The sequence below is a fragment of the Cicer arietinum genome, chromosome 2, assembly GCF_000331145.2.
Source record: "Cicer arietinum cultivar CDC Frontier isolate Library 1 chromosome 2, Cicar.CDCFrontier_v2.0, whole genome shotgun sequence".
Lineage (NCBI taxonomy): Eukaryota > Viridiplantae > Streptophyta > Magnoliopsida > Fabales > Fabaceae > Cicer > Cicer arietinum.
Window position 1 is genome coordinate 40,859,745 of NC_021161.2, and position 20,395 is coordinate 40,880,139.

A 20,395-nucleotide genomic window follows, 5' to 3' on the forward strand; every position below is an offset into this window, starting at 1 on the left:
ATTTAATTAAAATATTTTGTATTTCATAAAATAAAAAATAAAAAATTTAATAAGATCATAATAAGATACTGCTCTTAGTATTTAAAGGACGGACCTCTACTTTTTATTTATAAAAAAATTATTTTAAAAATTGTTTTAAATCTCAATAAATATTAGGCCGATCCTGAGGGAAAATCTATTTTTAGTTTAAAAGTGAATTTATAATTTAAATATCTAACTTTTATAAAATATAAACTATATCATTGCCTCTTAGTGAGAGACCCACGTTGTGACAATTACTTTTGTTGAACTAGATCGCAACACTAATGCGTTAAATACCGACACACTCTCAAATAACGTTGGTTCACTTCTTTCACTTTTATATTGTTTTCATTATGTCGATAAGTTAGTGTCTTTTCTTATTGTATTATTGTGGTGTGTCGATATTCCTGTTGTAAATCTTGTACTACTTGTCTTTGATCATTTTGGTATAGTTTTCCATTAATTATTGACATTCTCCTTAAAAATATTGCGATTAATAAATACCCATAAAAATAATGGTCATTTGTCACCTATTCAGGAGCTGCATTTGAAGAAGCATAAAAATTTATATTTTTGCATGTCAAGTATCCTCACGCGCGAGGCCCGCAAGTGGGCTTTGCAATAAAATTAATTTTTAACGCCGCACAACGATTTTATACTCGTTTTAATTGTGATTCAAAAAAAATAGAAAGCAAAAGTCAATTTCAAGAATTGTTTTGACTAGAGAGAAATCCCATATCAAAATCATATGGTTCCTTTCGTGATTCAAAACAATAAAGGTGCATTTCTCGTGACTTTTTCAATTAAAATACTTTTAGCACCTCATTAATCAAAATAAACCTCTCATACAATTTTGAAAAATATTAGCTCGAATCTGGAGTTATAATTTTGATATGAAACCTTTTAAAAAATCTGCATGAGAAGAAAAGGTGGTGGAAAGATTCGATTGTTGGATTGTGATTAAGTTAGATACATACAAAAAATGACTCATATAATCTGTTGTTGTTCTCGTGATCCCCAACTCTCCAATCAAATATTGAAATTAGGATTATGTTTTTGAGTTTTTTTTTCTAATAAGTTTTATCTGGGTTGAATTGATTTATGTTTTTTTATACTCGTATATGATTTTGCTCTTTTGTGTTGGATATGCATAATAGTAAGTGGCAATCTTATACATGTAAATATTTATTTTAAAAAAAAGTATATGTGTAGATATCTAATGCATAATGTTAATTAAATTCTTAATAATATTTTATGTAAATATCCAATGCATAATTTTATGTAAATTGTTAATAAAATCCAAACTTTAAGGAATCTAGGTCCGTAATATCATTTTGAGACATGATTTTACATTGTAGTCGGCAACTGTATTTTAAAGTTTGTGCAAGACATTACAGTTACAATTTATTTATCTATATTTCTCGACAATATAAATATTTACGGCCTAACCGCAATTAAAAAGATAGGAAAGATTTTGTGCTAGACAGTGAGAATGAGTCCAGGTACAGACTCATCACAAAGCTTACTCTGCCAAATACACCGACAAGTGGAACCAACAACATCTTCTTTAGAAACCACACTTTGTGACATTGGAAAATGCAGATTACCAAGTTTAGTAACAGTCAAAGAAGTGTTAACATATTCTCTAACCTCAGTAATGATTCCATTACAAATAGACCAAGCATGGACCCACCAAACTTTATTTTCTTCATCAAACCCTTCAGCAACAATAACTGATCCAAATCCAATTATGATGTTAGGAACCAAAGATTTTTTAGATGATGATGATGAGCATGTGAGGTAAGAGACTAAATAGTGACTATGACATGGTGGACCATGGAACCACCATTCTAAATCAGAGGCAAGAAGATTTTGCATTGTGTTTGTGTCTTTTGTGACTAAGGCTTTGTATAAATCTGTGACTAATTTTTTGTTGTGGTCCTCTTTTTCTATAGGCATCACCATGTCTTAATTTGAGTTTCAAAAATTTTGGAATATCAAAAGATATTGTATTAATTGATATATGGTGATAGATGAAATTTAGGGGGAAATGAGAATATGAGGAGAATGAGAATGCAAATGAATGGTGGGTTGAGGGGTGTTCTTATATATTGCTTTAAAGATGAAATGAAATGATAGGGACACATATATTAAGATATGAATTAATTAATTAGTTTATCACACCTCTTTCTTTATGTAAATTTCCCCACCATTTTGAATATTTGGTAAGGTTTAAACACGTATGCTTGCTTTTTGTACAAATTAAGGTCTCATTTTTATATTTAAGAAAATATTTCTTGTTTTTTTTTAAATATGTGTTTATTTTAGTTTAATAAAATACTCTTGGGATAAATCATTATCATAGAAATAAGATGAAATACTAGTTAATATATAAATATGCATTTTTAAAAATGATAAAAAAAATTTTTTTTTTTTGCTTAATTGTCATTTTAGTCTATTTATTTTTACTCATTCATGAAATTGGTCTCTCTATTTTAGAAGTCAACAGTTTTGGTTATTGTTTATGATTTTTTAACTAAAAAATGATTGTGAGATGTTTTAAATAACGTAACACATGATACGATAATGTAAAATGATTAACACCTATGAAATTGGAATAAAACGCAGTAAAAAGTTCAACTTTCAACTTCAGAAATTTTTCATATTTTTAATTTAATTAATCATATGAATAATTAATGCATCTAGATGATTTCATATCATAGAATTGTATGTCATGTCATAAAAAATATATTAATTCTACATTTTTTTAGTTCAAAAATCTAAATAAATAACCAAAATTGCCGACTTTTAAAATAAGATGACCATTTCCGTAATCTAATAATAATAGAGGAATTAAAACTACAATTAAACTTTTTTTTTATATACTAACTTACACAAAACTGACTTAAACAAAAATTTATAAAAAACAAAAATTGGAAGATTATAACGTTTCACAAATACCAAGTGATTGCGTGCCCAATTAAACAAACAACACTTTCAAAGAATTTAAAAGAGACAATTGTAATGTTTTTAATTTCAACAATGTTTCAATACGTGTGGTGGTCTAATTGTGATCAAATCATGATTCAAACAAAAATGACTAATGGTTTGGATGTGTAAAATTTGAAAAATAATAATAGCTTTCATTAATAAAATGAGTATTATTTATTAAAATATTTTATATAATAAAGTTATATTAATAGAACAAAATAATTAGTATTTTATTATAATAAAAAGAGATAAATAATATCAGATAAATAGATAAAAAAAATATTACAAATGAAACATCTAATATAAGACGAAATGATTAATATTTAAAAAACATATACATAGAAAGAGAAAAACTAAAATGAGATTAATTTTGAAGAGAATAAAAACAAATTTAAACTTCTATATATCAAAAGGAAAAACATATGTCTTTTCCTTCCACATGTGTGCCTTGAAATAATAATTTTAATCCTAAGTGAGTCCTTACTATCATCCTCATGAACACAATATAGAAGTGTCCTTATCCTAAGTGAGTCCTTACTATCATCCTCATGAACACAATATAGAAGTGTCCTTCCACATTTAGCCCAATAGGAGAGAACACAATATATAGTCAAATCTATCATGTAGCCCCACCATCTTATCATTCCCCTTGAGTGAATCACCTCCTTCACTTGCATTGTCAACACAAATAGAACAACCAAACTCCTCTACATTTATACCAACATTATACTCCACATATAACTTCAACATTGTTTTCAACAACATAGTTAGATAGATCTAATGCATTCTTATCCACACTAAATTTCTTCAAGTCATTATTAATTTGTTTGTTATAAAAATAAAAACAACACATTTTTAATAACAATTTTGAGATGATATAAGGTAGTTAAGAGAAATTAGTTCTAGTTTAAAATAATATAAGGTAATTATTTAATTTAGTTATAAATTATGTTTACATGTGCTAGTATGTTGTATCATGATATTATATTCTTGGGACTAGATTGATTTCAGAGGTTTTTCAACTTAGTCATCATAAAAATGAGTAGATTATTATCATTCTTGGGGTCACGCACTACATATCATATCATGTTATGTTATATCTTAGCAAATTAGCTTTTTTATGGACTTAAATGTTATTCCTAATAATTTAACATTAATATATTTTTGAAACAATTTTTTATCTTTATCATTTTCCAAATTCAAAAGACTAGCAATAAAACCTAGGCTAAATTGCTCTTTTGGTCTTGGAAGTTATTTTTAGTTTTCATTTTGGTCCCTTAAATTTTATTTGTTTCATTTTGATCCCTTTAAGTTATAAATATTAGACATTTTTGTCCCTCAAATTAGTTTTGTTCCATTTTAATCCATTGAATTATAAATATTAAACACTTTGGTCCCTTAAATTATAAATATTATACACTTTGATTATTTCTAACAGTGTTTAATATTGTAACATAAGTGACCAAAATGTCTATTTTTTATAAATTAAGGGACACAAATATTTAATGTTTATAATTTAAGTGAATAAAACAGAACGAAAATAACTTGAAGGATCAAAGTGTTCCAAATTTATAATTTAAAGGACCAAAATGAAACAAATAATACATAAGTGAACCAAAGTGAAACCTAAAAATAACTTAGAGAACCAAAAGTATAATTTAACCTAAAATATAATCGATCAAATTTAAGTTTTAAAGATTGGATTAAGCAATTTATTTAAGAGGGAGCTGACCTTATTATATATTAACCTATAAACTTCGTTAATAACTTCATATTCATTGATTTTTAGCTGCTTAGAATAACTTCATGTGAGCTCTCTAGTTCACAATACTAGAGAGTAGAACCAGAATGTTATCAATAACATATTTATTACTTTTGAAGATGACTTAATTGGAAGAATTCCTTTTTCTCAAGGCACGACTAAAGACACTTTTTCTAGCCTAAGGAGAAGAATGGACAATATATTATATAATGTAAAGAATCATGATTTACCTAATGACTCCAATAGAATTTTTTTTTAGAGGCTCTAGACCAGATTGTGGACTATTAAGGTGTCCTCTCCCCCCCCCACAAAAAAAAATATACATCCATCTTATTTGGAGAGTTTGCAATAAGTCTCTTCCTATTAGAGATATTTATGGGAGAGTATCACTTTCTATTAAAGAAGCTTTGAGATTATGATAATGTGGTTGATTTCTGACTTAATAAATATATATACACCGACCTAAACAAGAAACAACCAAGAGAAGCCATGATTGGGCACATTATTTAGCTTTAAATAATAGAAAAGTTTTAATATATTATACGTATCATCCTTCGTCCTAAATATTTAACAGAAAAATAAAATAAAATTGGGGTAAATCGTGTTTATGTTTAATGCTGATTTGATCATTACATTTGTAGCAATAATTGCCAATGAAATTTTTTTTTTGTATTGGATAAGCTTTTAGTACATATAAAATTTTAATGTTTGATTTTAAGTTCTATAAAGAATTTCTTAAACTTTTAGTTTCAAAATTTTTTCATCTTCATTGTTTGTCTCTATTATTTTAAGCGATCACTTGATGTATATCCTTTGAATAATTAAATAAGTTTTTTCATTTATATTTTGGGCATTATAAATCTCTCTCTTACATTTTTTTTAATATTAGATTAACTAAATATAAACTTTGAAAGTTTCAAAATTTTGAGTTTAATGTCAATGGTTCAAATCCAAGCTGTACTTTTCAATGATATAAATTAAAAAAGTTGATAACTACAATTAAAAATAATTTTATTGTATTTAAAAAATCATAAATAATGCCCATATTAGTTAATTTAACGTATATGTGTTGACTAATAAATTATTCATTTTTATACCACTTTCATTTTTATATTAGTATCTTTTTTACAAAAAAATATCTTCATTTTAAAATTTATTTCAGGCTTCTAACCAAAACGTTGCCAGGAGAATTACGCTAATGCCTTGCACGTCACATTGCATGGATGTGTGGCTCTGGTTTTTATAGTATTGAGCCAAATTTAATGGAAGTTAGGTATGAAAGTTACTCTATGTTTTTATGCTGTTATAGGCAAAAGTCCATGATTCTTGAGTCCTAGTGAATATCTTGTCATTCCACTTCATGAATGCCAAACATTACCTTGTTAATTGTCTATGTTTCTCTGTCCACTAAGTCTAAAACGCCATCGCTTTTATTTGTTTTCTTTTAATATAGGATATTATATATCTTACCTTTTTAAAGTAATAATAACATAATATTATAATGTTTAATTTTTGACTTTTTGTACTATTAGTGTAAAAGATTTTACACATTCGATAAATTATGATTAATCATGTGAGTGACTTTATAAGTAGTTATAATAAAAATTAAATATTATTAATAATTTAATAGTTGTGATTGATTGACAATGTAAAATCTTTTTACACTAACTGTGTATATAAATTTGATTTTATACTATATTAGAGTTAAGTATATAATGTATGTTGAAACAATAATGCGATTGCAATAAGAATTACCAACAAAACAAAAAACTAACAATTGCAAATAACCATAACTGAAACGGATAATGTTCTTGATCAGAACTGAAAACGGAGAATGATCTTCACGAGGACTAAAACAAAGAACGCAGAACCAGAACTGTGACAGATAATGTTCTTCGTTTGTACTTAAACGAGTAATGTTCTTCACCATAACTGAAACACTTAAACGAAGAATGTTTTTCGTTTTTGCAGTTTTGAAAATAATTTTCTATTAATATAAAATGAAAATTAAAGAAAGATAAGACAATAATAACACCAACATTTGTGTGTTCAGCCTCAATTATTTGAGACATACGTCACGTACAAGAAAACAAGACAATTTACAATGAGTATTTGAATTTACAAGATTAAGACCTCTTCAAAAGGTCCAAAATGAGACAATTAGTCATGCTAATAAAAACTCACTTCACCAAAATGAGACAATGTAAATTTACAATTAATCATGCTAACTAAAACTTCACCAAATAGTAATATCATTAGAATTATCATATTTTAAATAAATTTAAAGATGTCTCCAGTGTAATTTCCACTCTTTATTATTCATAAAAGGATCTATGTCATTCATTACTTATCAAAGGGGTAAAAGAGATCTAGGTTCCTGTTGGATCGAATATCTAGAACATGTTAAAGGACTCCCTGACTCAATCGTGAACATGGTATCTTCAATTGGTGTTAATTTAGTAGAAGGTTAGATGATGAGGTGCTGGAAAATGGACAGATTATGTTTGTTGCGCTACATGTGGGATGCTAAGGAATGTTAAAGCCAAACATAACGATTCGCCGCAAAAACTCTTTCATGAATAAAGAAAACATCGTAAAATACAAGTCAATGGCCAATATAAGCATCACGTGCAAGTTCTTATGTGGACAATATATAAGTTCGCCAAAGCTCAAATCTGTAAGCAATGCATACGCTTATGGTACAGGAAAATGCCAACACACTTTTAAAATACGATGGAATTCATCTGTTTCAATAAATCAAATGAATCGCACAAAATTTGGCAAGACATTTCTATTCATCAAGAAAATATGCTCCTCGCTTAGCTTAATGTTGATACTTCCAATACAGATGTATAATAACTATTCTGAGGGCAATTCTTACTCTAGTGATTACATGGTCAACATAAATAATCCAGATATACAACAAACAATTTTTCTCAGACAACCTCCTATCATCAGAACTAACCTTTTCTAAGCACAAACAAAAATCTGCATAATTAACAGCTACAACCCCCCAGGGGTATCTAAATAGAGAGAAGAAATTTGATAAATAAATTAAATTGGATACCATTCTTGTCACAAAATCGTTGCATGGCTTCCGTTTTAATTTCAAGTAGTAGAGCTGTCTATAAGTCAGCATTGCCTTGATCAGCGCTGATTCCCAATCAATGTATTGATTCTCATGTATCAACACATTCTCATCATGCACTGATAATTTCGGTGGAAGATGACTCCAGCGAGCAAAATTGGTAAATTTCAACATTCCAGGTGTAACCTTAGAACGGAGATTGACACAGTGGGCAAGATGATTTGTGAGATGTTGAAAACCATTTATAAAGGCAAGCAGAATGAAATTTGTGTTTGCATGTCTTGCAAGCAAGACGAGGAAGGCTGTGGTTTGTGGTGTGGATGACACTGTAACAGATCGGACACTCCTCAACACCTTCAAATTCTTTATCAAAATTGCGCTTCCAAATTCCAATAGCTTCTGCTAAAGCACCATTCTGCAGGAATGGAAGAGAAATTGTTAACTTATTCACGAATCTGATCTAATAGTAATCAATTTTGATTTCCTACTGTATTTCACAAAATATGTTAGTGTTCAGCAACAACGGAAAAATGTAGTCATTCACAGGAAATATTTTTCATGAAACTATTATACGTGAATTAACCATTCACTACATACAGAAAAGGATATTTTATATCTGAACTCTGAAGTTTTTGCTTAAAAAGGTTTGCGAATTTCTAGGCATTGTACAAAAGTGGGTAGCAGAAGCCAATAGCAAAATGTAAAAGTAAAACTTCGCTATAACAAATTACCTGATTTCGTACAAATAGCATCATTGACATCAGCCATTTCCTTTGCTTGATCTCACTAATTCCAAGGCTCCTAGTGCAATCAACATCTACAGGCCTTAGTGGGTAAGATGCCGGGAGACGAATGACAAGATCCATTCCTGTTTCATCTTTCGTGTAAGTAGCAACAACCTCATTTGCTGATTTGCTTACACTAACTGAGAAGTTCTCATCACGAAAGTTGGCTTTCTTAATCTGCATTCAAGAGATCACATGCATCCATAAAATGATTGGACTGTGAATAAATTAACCGCATGCTAAATAACTATAGCTTTTTCCTCACAAGGTGAGAACAGTTACATGGATTAAATAACGTCAACTGTCGGAGCCAAAACCAAGTGGCACAGCTCATTCACAATTCTTGCAAATGGCACAGTTGATGCAAATGAGGCAGTAAAATCATAGGATGCTAGATGTGCACAGCAAACAAATTAATAAATATAAATGACAATCAGTACGAAAGTAGCGTCAGGGAACTACTTCAATCATGTGTTGATGTTTAAAATATGCAAAGATTTGTATTTATCACAATATAACATGGTATGGCAATAGTGATCAGACTATTGCACTAAAATGTTTCATTAGTTTCTGCTTTATCTCTCATTTCCCTCTTCCTTCCACCAAATATGTACTGATGAATTATTGCAACTTAACAGAATCTAGCAATTCAAAAAAATAAAATGAAATATTTTGTGTGTATTAAACTACACCATACCTGAGACAATTCATTTGCAATGAGAGGAGGGCTGCAGCAAGTCCTTGTAAAGGATTCAATGGCAGTTGATGCATTACGATCGCGCAAATCATTAAACCAGCTACGGACATAAGCAGGAAGAACATGAAGCGTCAAGCCATATATTGCTCCAGCAAGTGATGAAATTTTTCCCGATTCAATAGGCCAAAGAGATTCCACAGTGAATAAGAGTGAACCAGTATTGGTGGCTTGGGTTGCAGCACTAGCAGCTTTTGATAAGCCACCAGAAAGCTCTGCATCTTTCTTCTTCAGATTTTGAGTCATGGAAATCTCTACAGGAATATGCTGAAAAAGGCAATCTAAAATAACTGGAGTAGCAGAATCTTGAATGTACTGGATCAGCCTCTCCCTTTCAGATGATGATGAAGGTAACGACCATAAATGTGATATCAACAAAGACCAAGCAAGGAAGAGACTTACCTGCAATAGTTTTTTTAGTTAGTACCCCAATAAAAATAAAGTGAATAAATAAACATAAAAATGTAGGACATATTGGTAGGTAATCTATTAGTAAACTAATTTGCTAGTCAGTTAGTTAGTTAGCTTGGGGTGTGATAAGAGAAGCTATAAATAAAAGAAAGAGGGATTCACATAACTTCGGTTTTGTAAGAAAATTAGAGCGGAAATGAATCAGGTCTCTCATGAAAATGGTAACAGAGCCATTTCCTTAAAATAACCAAAGACATTCTTTCTAATCCTTCCTATTATTCATGGCATAAATATATTACCTAAGGACATTCTTTCTAATCCTTCCTAACTAATTGACTTACTATTTAGCTCACTAGTTAACTAAGAAATTACCTATCACATACAATATATAAAGTCTAGCTATGTTTCCAAATAAAGTCTTCTTACTCGTTGATGCGCAAGCAAGTCCATTTCAAGAACCTCAAAAGGTGCCCTTTCGACTATGTAAGATATTTCTTCTTTCAACCGGATCTTTTCTTCTATTGACGAGTCAAAACGGCTGGAATCCTGGTCACTAGCAGCATATATGCCTGAGTTGCAAGCACTATCTTCAACAACAGCCATGCTTAAAACAGGCTCATTTGAAAGAACAAAGTATGCAGCAAACTGCAACAAAGGAATTGGCTTGGAAGTAAACAGTATAGCATACAATGAGCTAATAGACCCCTTGCTTAGTCCCCAAAATGCAATTGATTTCACTGCTCTATCTCTAGCCTGTGAAGAGGAATTAAGGACAGCAGAAGCTATGAATTCCCAAAAAGATGTATGTGCAACCCGTGATGACGCAATAACCGGTGCAGCTTCTTTGCAGTATGCATTTGCAATAGCCTCGGATATGCCGGTACAAAATAGTAACCGTAGTATACCTTCTATAATCCGATCTTTAGCAGAATCCAATTTTTCTGCTTTCATTGTATTTAAATTATCCCCGTCTTCTGTTTGTTGATATTTACAGTGCTTAAGGAAAAGTGAAAAGGATAAAAGGGCATTTTCAGAAATCTTTAAGGGAAACGGATCTGAAATTGAAATAATTTCCTGAATTTTCTTATACATTAAACTAGCAGATGAATTATCAACTAAACCATTTACATTTTCCGTTGTATCCTCCATCATAACAACTACTGATTGAATCCAACACCTTAGGTTAAACAACAGAAAGTCCCAGTCTTCTTCACTAAATTCATTCCAGCAGTAACCTACTGAAACAACCATCAGTCTTGATAGCAGCATCTGCACTACTGGAAGATGGTTGGTCATTGCAGATCCTCCAGCAACAAGCCTCTGCTTCAGGAATAACTCATATAAAAGTTTCATCTCATCAGGGCTGATACTTCTTGCTGGCTTTAATGCTTGTGGACCACCCATTGCATTGAAAGGATAACAGGCAATTACCAACTGCAGCCAACCTTCCATATCTGCAAGAGTCGTGAACAAGTTCATTAATACCAACCAGTATCCACAATTGATGGCAAAAAATATTCTAGCATAAAAAATTTAACAATTTTTTTTTTTAAAACAAACTGAACTAGTAGCATTATTGCAAAAAAGAACAAGCCATAAATGCAACCACGAACATACAAAACACATGATTTTAGCTGAACTAACATGTGTTCCATTTTCAAAGAAAGAGGAATTTACCTTGTCCTGTTTTCCATGTGACTAAAGGTGGGAGCCTTAGAGCCCTCTCAAGCCAGTCAATCACGGTATTTTGAACAAATTTGTCTTCTAAAGAACAAGGCTGAACACCTCTACCAGGCTCCACATATCCATAAAATGGTTCTAGAAGTACAGTAATAAGCAAAGGAAGAATCTTAAGACAATTTGTATTTACATCTTCACCAAGAAAGAGTTTATTCGCAAGAAGTTCAATAAGATACGATGCCTTCTCAGTTCCCCATATGTTCTCTTTGAACAAAGTAGACAGAAAGGAAACAAGCGCTCTTAAGAACGGTTCTTCAATTCCTTCCATTTCATCAGTTGGAAATGGCCACATACTCACAGAAGTTTTTGTGCTATCACCTCCATAAATAAGAGAGCCGTTGAGCAAGATGCTCAATATGTCATCTAACAGGCTTTCCTGGGGAGAATTACTTATTTTGGCATATGCACTCAGTGAAGGTAAGAAAGAAGAAATAGCACTGTTTTCTGGCCATCTCCATGTGCACAGGATTTCAGCAGCTAGCCAAGCAGATGATGCAATCTCTTGACTTCTTTCGAGCATAGATGAATTAGGCATTCCACACCCAGCAAAAACTCTAGCTATTCCAATTTTTTGGATTAACTTGTCAATTAGAGCTACGAATTTCTGGTGTCCTGAAGCCTGCAGACGGTAAAAATTGGAGATTAAAAGTACTACCTTGTTTTCTTTATATAAGGCAGGAGCTTCAACTACATCTAACACATCTGAACTACATATTTCCTATAAGCAAGTCATGACTAGTTTCATCAGTATCATATCATCTGAAAAATTGGATAAAGCATTAAAATGTGGGTTGTCTTGCTGGTAAGGCCTACCATAGCTCTCTCACTTACTAATATCAAAATCGACATCCCGAATCGATATAAATAGAAACAAAGAGCAATACAGCATACTTTCCATAATATCATGTAAACAAGAGTGCATATTACCTAAAGAAAATTATTAAATATAGAGACAAATAACCAAATGTATGAATGAATACCTTTGTTGAGCTGAATTTTTGCACTACAAACACAGGCCACCTTTCATCTTTGCTCAGCAGCTGATGCAAAAGATTCTGTTCATCATTTTCGTCCACACAGACACGCTCAAGAACTTCAAGCACCCATGTACAGCATAATGATGTGATTCTGTCATTAACACGTCTATCTTCTACAAATATTGCAGACTTGACTGACTGAATTAAGATATTCAACAGCCTCCTGCGGTTATCTACGCATAAGCTTTTAAAAAAGTGGACATTTATCTTGTTAAGGAAAGCACACACATATTCCCCAAATGATAGCCTGGCTTTGATTCTGGTCATTGATTTGTCATCAAGTGAATCATCCAAAGCTTTACTTATATTGCACTCCCATTCAATGACAAATATTGCTGATAAAATTCCTGATACAATACCACCTTCCCCATCAAGTGTCTTCAGGCAATAGAAACTACCATCAAGTATCTCAAGAGAGAATTGAGCCGTCTCAACAATGTTGAGAGAATTATCATGTTCTACAGACGTCTCTTCATTATTGCTTAACATAGAAGCCGCATTCTGTACCCAAGAAAAAGAAGAATCATGTATAAAACTGACTAATTTTCTGAAAATCTCTTCATAGAAGACGATCAATGTGTTTCTGGACAGAAAAGTCATAGATCTTTCTTCTCTTAAACCACCAAGAAGAGAGCTGCATGTAAAAAGTATAAGATCAGAGTGAAGACCACATAAAGCCAATTAATCTTATATTTCTCTGGATTGGGTTCAACATAATATTAAGTACACTATAAATACAACTTCACATAGAGCTCTACTTTACAGCTACATATGCCTTTTTTCAATAACCCTTAGCAGCTTCAAACTAAATCAATTCAATTTTTTAGTTATGAAAATTTATGGATTTGATGTGCATAACAAGATGGTAGAAACTTGGCTTAAGTGGTTTGGGCGTGTGGAGATGAGACCTTTATATTCTATAGTGAGGATAGTGGATTAAATGGAGGGTAGTCAAATAACTAGAGGCAGGGGAAGACCTAGGAAAACTACTAGAGAAACTATTAGGAAATACCTAGAGCTTAATTAGCTAGAAAGAGATATGCTATATGATATAATGTAACGACGTCGTTTGATTCGTGTCGTCGACCCTGAAGCAAATGTCTCCTCCTAATTGGTCCTATAGGTTTGGGTGTATCTCCTTGCAACTAGTGAACTTTTGTGGTTGAAACACTTACTACAAGTGTTGAACTTATGCAAACTAGGTCCTATAGAACTTATGTGTTATAATAAGTAGGTATTGTATCTTTCTTCAAACTTAGTCTTTCTTTCATGAGAGGACTAAACATATATAAGTTGATTGTCACTATTACAAAAAAGATCCTTTTGGACGTGATTAAAACCTCTCCAGTAAGCTCCAACTTGAGGGGAGTGTTGATTATAGTCATAATTAAGATTATTCGCTATATTTATTATTCTTGATACTTGATATAGTTTTCTACTTTTCCTTATTTTGAGAGTCTCATGTATAAATATTTTGTACAGCCTGATTATGTAATACAAGTCATTCATTCTAAATTATTCAACAAGTGCACTTCAAATATTGGGTAAGTTTGTAGGTAGAAACATATTATTTATGATGATAGGAAAACATGAAGCATATTATTCAAGTGATGGTTGGAATTGAATGTTACCGCAGTCAATAACTGGGGTATGGGATGAATTAGCAACAATAATTTGATGTTTAATAGGACAATGCGAAGTAGGGTGAAAAATATGAGGGAACTGGAGTCCTATGATCACTAACAGTGGCACCTGATGAGTCAATATTCCAGATATTCTTAAACACAACATCAAAAACACTAAAGGATGAGAAAGAAGAACCCTTACAAGTTAGTAGCAATGGTTAGAGAATGAGTGTTAGAGAGCTTACCAAAAGAAGGTTGAACATGATATGGTTTCAAATAAAACACAAAAAGGTTGAGACAGAAGAAACCCCCAAAAAACAACAGACCCATCCAGCTCAAATGTGAGTAGTTGGGGCTTTCTAATAGCCTAAAAAGAACCTATATTAGGACAAAACAACCCCTAAAACAGAACGAGATTTCCCTATAATGCAACAATATGTGTGTGTAAGTTGTTACCAACTGACGCTTTCCATTTCTAGCTAACTTTTTCAATTACATTTTTCCATTTTCTTTTCTTGCTGTATCCATTTTCAAACTGTCCCATGCAAGGCCTGTGGACTACAGACTAATATATATGTGAAGACAACTGAAAACATTACATTGTTGACATTCAGTTTTCAACAGGTGAATTCATAATTCATAATTCATAATTCAAAATGTATTTTCTGCATGATGCCTCTGAAAAATCTTTATTGACTATTGACATACCAAATAAACTGCACATGAGCTGTGCTGTATGGAGGCAGAGAACGAGAAGCAGCAATAGCATATGATTCCAGACATTCATGATGCCAATCTTCAGCATTAGTGCCTGGTCTATAATTGGAATCATCTCCCGCCTTCCTCTTCGTACTCTCATCCCTGGCTTTTTCCAGGAGCATGGCTAACATTGCAGCTTGGTCGGAATCTATCAAACCTGCTGGGCAACCAGAATAACTTTGGCTAATCACATAATTGACAATGAAAGACCACTGTTCAGAGAAATAATCATCATCCAGCAATGTCAACAACAAATCTAAACGGGCATTGGTCGAGCCATTGTTTGACTGCAGACACCAAGGGACAAAAATATTCTTGAAGATTTGCAGAAAGTCTTCAGCTTCCGATACATCATCCCCATCATATGAAAGCTCACTAGTACAATGCTTTCTGTTATGATTAAAAACTTCTTGTACAATTTTCTGTGGTCCAAATATTGAAACAGCGATGGATAGAAGTTTCACAGTATCTGGTGAATCCTGATATTTAAAAACAGAGTCAGTATGGAAGAATTTAGTAGAAAACATTCATTTGTTCTTTTAAAATAATCATCCAAATAATACTAAATTAAAATATACCATAAGCCTATGCAACATTAACCACCTTTTTTATTAACAGGATAAATAAACTTCAGAAGTGACATCATAACTGATTCCCTCAAATTGCTGATATACTTATTTTATACTCTAAACAGATGCATAGAATCAGTCTCTTCTTACAGACCAAAAAAAACAATCCTTTTAGCATACCACCTGTGTCGAGATATTGTAAATTACGTCCGATACAAAAAATTATGTTGTAAATTTTTATGTTAAAAAACCTAAAAACATAATCCACAAGTGAGAAAAAGAAACCGATTCTACAGCAACCAAACCTTTTCCCACTCCATATGCATAATTGAAATATAAATGGGTATACCAGAAGATAATAACAATGTAAGCAAGTGGAACAGAAACTCTAATTTGATCAAGATGAATATATTGAAGAATATGCTCCATTATACAGATGTCAATACCAAATAATTTATGATCAACCCCAATGATTAATATCACATAATAATTAAGTTAAAAACAAAGTGGCAAACAAGTTTGTTGTAATATCAACTTACAGAAGACCTAATGACCGAGAAAGACTTCGCCAACACTGGTCCAACAATAAAGACCAAGGGCCAAGTTGCACCTTTCACCACTGCATGTTGCTCCAGCAATAACATGAATAAAATGATTCGTTCAACAATCTCCACGTTTCCAGCTTGCTGAAGAACGCTCATGCAACTATCTTGAAGTTCCAAAGTAAAAGCAGATAGAAGATTGCTATCTAGTAAATGAATGCCTAAAAGGATTTCAACAAGAGACTTTCCCAACTCTTGCAAATAGGGCATTGGGTAATTCATATTTAGCATATCCACTTTCTTGCTATGAGAAATGTTTTTCTCAGATGAAACTGATTCTTTATCATAACCTTTGGAACTTCCAGTTGCAAGGAAATCCTGCCATATAAGCTTTACTAGGATATTATCAATGAGAGTGACTCGGAAATGGCTGATTGAGCCCTCTCCATCATTATATCTGATACAAACAGAAAACACTTTGGTTACACAAAGGAAAAGAACCTTGAATATAGGGGCAAACACAGGCATTGAGTAAATGAATTCAAATCCAGACAACCACTATTAAAAGAAAAAATGTGTACCTTGAAGCATTATTCAAGGACCAAAGAAAACATTCTCTGAATGCCTGGAAAAATGCTAGTCTATCTGCTGATAGAGAAGTTTTCCTTCCCACCCACAAGTTTTTGAAAAATTCAAGAAAAAACTTATCCCCTGCTACAGCTTTAGGAGGAACATTGTCTAAAAATAAAACCAAAGCTGGGTATGAGACCTGTGGGGAACCAAAGCACCCATTCCTAAGAAAATTCCAAAAAGGATTAAGGATGTTTTTCTGAACATTTAAGGAAGTCCAACCCCCAGGGAATCTTCTAGAGAAAATTAATATTACATCCCACATTGAGGAATGACAAGTTGGATCCTTCTCGTTAAAAGCACCAAGAATTGCACCGGCAATACTTTTTATATTTGCTTCAGTAATAGCCTGTGGCATATTTTTTATGAAGCTCTTCAAAACACTATAAGTAGCAGATCGGATAGCAGGTCTTTGGGACTTCAAGAAATCTAGGAAGTTCCTATGATCTGTTAAAAACTTTTCACCAAAAGAAACAGCAGCCACCCTGGCCTTTGTAGCATGTTTAGGTTCAGTAGTTATATTCTCAAAAGCAGGTTGCTCTTGTTGTGGGCAAATTAAAACATCAAGAAGAGTGGCCAATGCTAACAGTGTTGATGATATCACCTGATAGACCAAAATAGAGAATAAACTTCATGAAATGGAAAATTTGAACACGTGAAATACGTCAAACACTGAATCATTAAACTGTAACCAAGAGAAAGCCATCTGGGTTGAAGGTGGACAAGATTAAAAAGGAGACAGTTAAAAATTCTACATGTGATAGAGCCCAAGAGAGTTTGGTTGGGGCAAATCTTGGGTCAAATCAACCAAGGTCCAAAGGTATAAACTATAAAGAGTGTAATATGATGGAAGACTGGCACTCGTGGCAAGCTAAAGGAAAGGGATTCTGTTATGCTGAATGGCTATTCTATTAAGGGCAATGGAAGAATTGGAATATACAGGCTGGAATGCAAGGGGAAGTTTGTGAGCAAATTTAGTCACAGGCTTGGTACCCCTTAGCTCTGATATTGCTTAGAGTCACAGTTCTCTCTACACAAAGTAATTTATGCATTGTTTGACAGTGAATTTCATTGTTATACTGCAGCGAGTGTGTGACAGAATATTTTGGGTTCTGTGTTGCATTAACATAAGAGCAAATCAAACCAGGTACTACTTAGCCAGCCAAGACAATGGGCAGAAAACAGACCAGCCACCATCCATATTACTATTTATTTATGTGCCAATGAAATTAAAAAAAGTATAGTTCAAGAAGAGGACAAAAACTAGTAACTAAAGTAGGTTATGCTTGAATCTCACATGGATACAAGAGAACTCTATTTAACAAGCTTACAAGCTGAATACAACTACATACTCCCTCCGGAATGAAATATAAGCAAAATTTGTAGTTGAAAAGTTGATGTATCTAGTTAAAAATTAAGACCAGATACATCGATTTTTCAGTTACCATTTTTTGCTTATATTTCATTTCAGAGTAGTAGTAACTTTAGTTTATGCCAGAGGAATCCAATGAAAATAAAGTCAAGTAACTTCTTTCTGTTTCTAGGTAATCTTGTTCTCCTTCTACGGCACTAGGATAATGTGACACATTTGAGGAAAAGATAATATCAAATACTTCAAAATAGCTATCTGCATAAAATTAATTTCTAGTTATTTATCCAGTCCTACCATAAAGCAAAATCTATTCAAACCCTAAACAAGAACTCTACCCCTACTTTAAAATCCTTTCATATCAATATAAGACATCGAACCATATTGATTTACCATACAGAAAACATTTCATAGCCAGCTAAAAAGGAGAAACATTGCCAACCAATAAATTCAACAATTTGATTTAAAAAGTATATGAGAGTGATTTTCATTGTATACCTGCTGGTACATTTCTTCCAACTCATCCATCGCTACAGCTTTGTCGGACAAACTTTGTGGTGTGAGCTTTAGGTTTTCTTCTAAATATGTGAATATCTCTGTTGTGCATAAAATCAAAGCATCGAGTCTTTTTTCCTGTGCTGGAAAGACAGCCTAATAAAATCAAACAAAGGATTAAAACATGAGGCTCAAATTTGGTAACAAAGGTATGCAGGTACAAGCATAAAAAGCTTCTGTCAGATACTGACACAGTCATGTATACTTAGAGAATACATGTTATCGTACACAAAAACACAATTGAATACAACATATATAGCAAACCTGCAAAGACCTTTTTGCTGCTTGAGAAACTTCGTAAGCTGGATCAAATTGTGCAAACCACCATGGTCCCATCAAAATCTTTAAATGTGGAGCTAAATCTCTCCTGAGAAGAGGGTGGTAAGCGGAGTCAACTATAAGTCTCTAACTATGTGAATTAAGTTCATTCATTCATGCCATAAGATTTCAGAGAGTTCAGATTTCAGACCAATTATGCGAGTAAATAAATAAAGGGTTTTAGGTTTAGTCACTATAAAATACCATTCATTCAAATTTAGTCCTCATAAAAAATTTATTCATTTTTAGGCCCACACCTTTTATGAAAACTGAGTGCTATTAGTTTCTGCAAAGGGACTAAAAAAAAGTAGTTTTTGTAAAAGGTAACAATTTAAAATGAATAAAAAATTTATAGGGACTAAACTTGAAAAGTTGTGATTTATAGAGACTGAAAACATATTTAGTAATTTAACCAATAAATAAAATAACTAATCTTAGTTCAAGAAAACTTATATGCTACAAACCAGCTGAATAGGTTCATATTTAAAAACCTCTGTTGGAAATTAAAACATAAGTATTGGATAATTAAAACATATTAATACTCCACTTTCCAAGTAGCTAAGGTTCATTGTACAGCAAGAAGATTAAGTTCAACGTATCTTAGGAAATAGCGTTAGCTTTATTACTTCCTTGTAAATTGCATTTGATCATTTATTATCATTGTAATTACCATGCTTATAAATTAAGCATGCTGCTGAGTGCAAAGTAACTCAAGCACATTCAGAAAAATCGTCTTCTTATTTTTCACAACCTCTTTAATGTGTATTAGGTAGACGTCCACGCCTGGTGGAAACTGGGATACGGCTTTTGTTTATTATTGGGTGGACTATAAAATGTGCACACCAATTTCCAAAAGATACTTGGCTTCTTCATATGCTATTGAGGCAAGTAACTTTTAAGTTATAAGTACCATTCAGAAAATTGAAAGGGCGAAATTCAAATACTATGACTGGTGAACAAGCTATGATAGAGAACTAAAGGCATGAATGAATCTGCAAAACTTCCATGGTGGGGTAAGCATGCATAAAATAAAGCAACAACTTCTCAAATTTCTAAGTGTTCAAATACTTCAAATTATACAGTTGAACAAGCAAAAAAGAAGCATGAATAGATGTCCATTAGAATAGGTCTAAGTTCTAACCCAGCAGAAGTAACAAGTGAGGTCATGGTATCATGAGTAGCCCGCCTAACCTCCCTATTGTAGTCTAGCAACAGCTTTTTGTATTCAAATGCCTACACAACAACAATTTACATGATCAATTATATTAAATAAGTATTTTCATAGCATGAGACAAGAGCATTTATGAACTATTAGGCCATTAGAGGGGGAATAAAACTCTTCTGTTTCATATGGGAAAAATGAAAATTGCCATTGAAAAGAACAACCTGTTCAACATTCAACAGTCAACACAGATGCTCCTCATATGAAGGGAAATAGA

General features: G+C 32.3%; 2 protein-coding genes across 3 annotated transcripts in view; both read right to left on the reverse strand.

Moving 5' to 3' along the window:
• Positions 1-1,326: 1,326 nt before the first annotated feature.
• Positions 1,327-2,108, reverse strand: LOC101505732 (senescence associated gene 20-like). The gene has a single exon (XM_004490626.4). The coding sequence runs from the start codon at positions 1,984-1,986 to the stop codon at positions 1,501-1,503; it is 486 nt and encodes a 161-aa protein (XP_004490683.1). The 5' UTR covers positions 1,987-2,108; the 3' UTR covers positions 1,327-1,500.
• A 5,395-nt stretch (positions 2,109-7,503) lies between these two features.
• The window catches only part of LOC101506055 (E3 ubiquitin-protein ligase listerin), a 16,171-nt gene continuing 3,279 nt past the window's right edge, over positions 7,504-20,395 (reverse strand). The window contains exons 5-16 of one of the 2 annotated variants that reach the window (XM_004490627.4): positions 20,098-20,189; positions 18,903-19,005; positions 18,582-18,734; positions 16,666-17,318; positions 16,082-16,541; positions 14,923-15,452; positions 12,533-13,223; positions 11,490-12,171; positions 10,239-11,266; positions 9,345-9,803; positions 8,594-8,824; positions 7,504-8,277 (exon numbers count right to left, since the gene is read on the reverse strand). In XM_004490627.4, coding sequence (XP_004490684.1) covers positions 8,050-8,277; positions 8,594-8,824; positions 9,345-9,803; positions 10,239-11,266; positions 11,490-12,171; positions 12,533-13,223; positions 14,923-15,452; positions 16,082-16,541; positions 16,666-17,318; positions 18,582-18,734; positions 18,903-19,005; positions 20,098-20,189 — 5,310 coding nt within the window. In that variant the 3' untranslated portion in view covers positions 7,504-8,049. Of the gene's footprint in view, positions 8,278-8,593; positions 8,825-9,344; positions 9,804-10,238; positions 11,267-11,489; positions 12,172-12,532; positions 13,224-14,922; positions 15,453-16,081; positions 16,542-16,665; positions 17,319-18,581; positions 18,735-18,902; positions 19,006-20,097; positions 20,190-20,395 lie in introns of those variants that run through there. The other variant, XM_073365547.1, reaches the window with a different exon arrangement.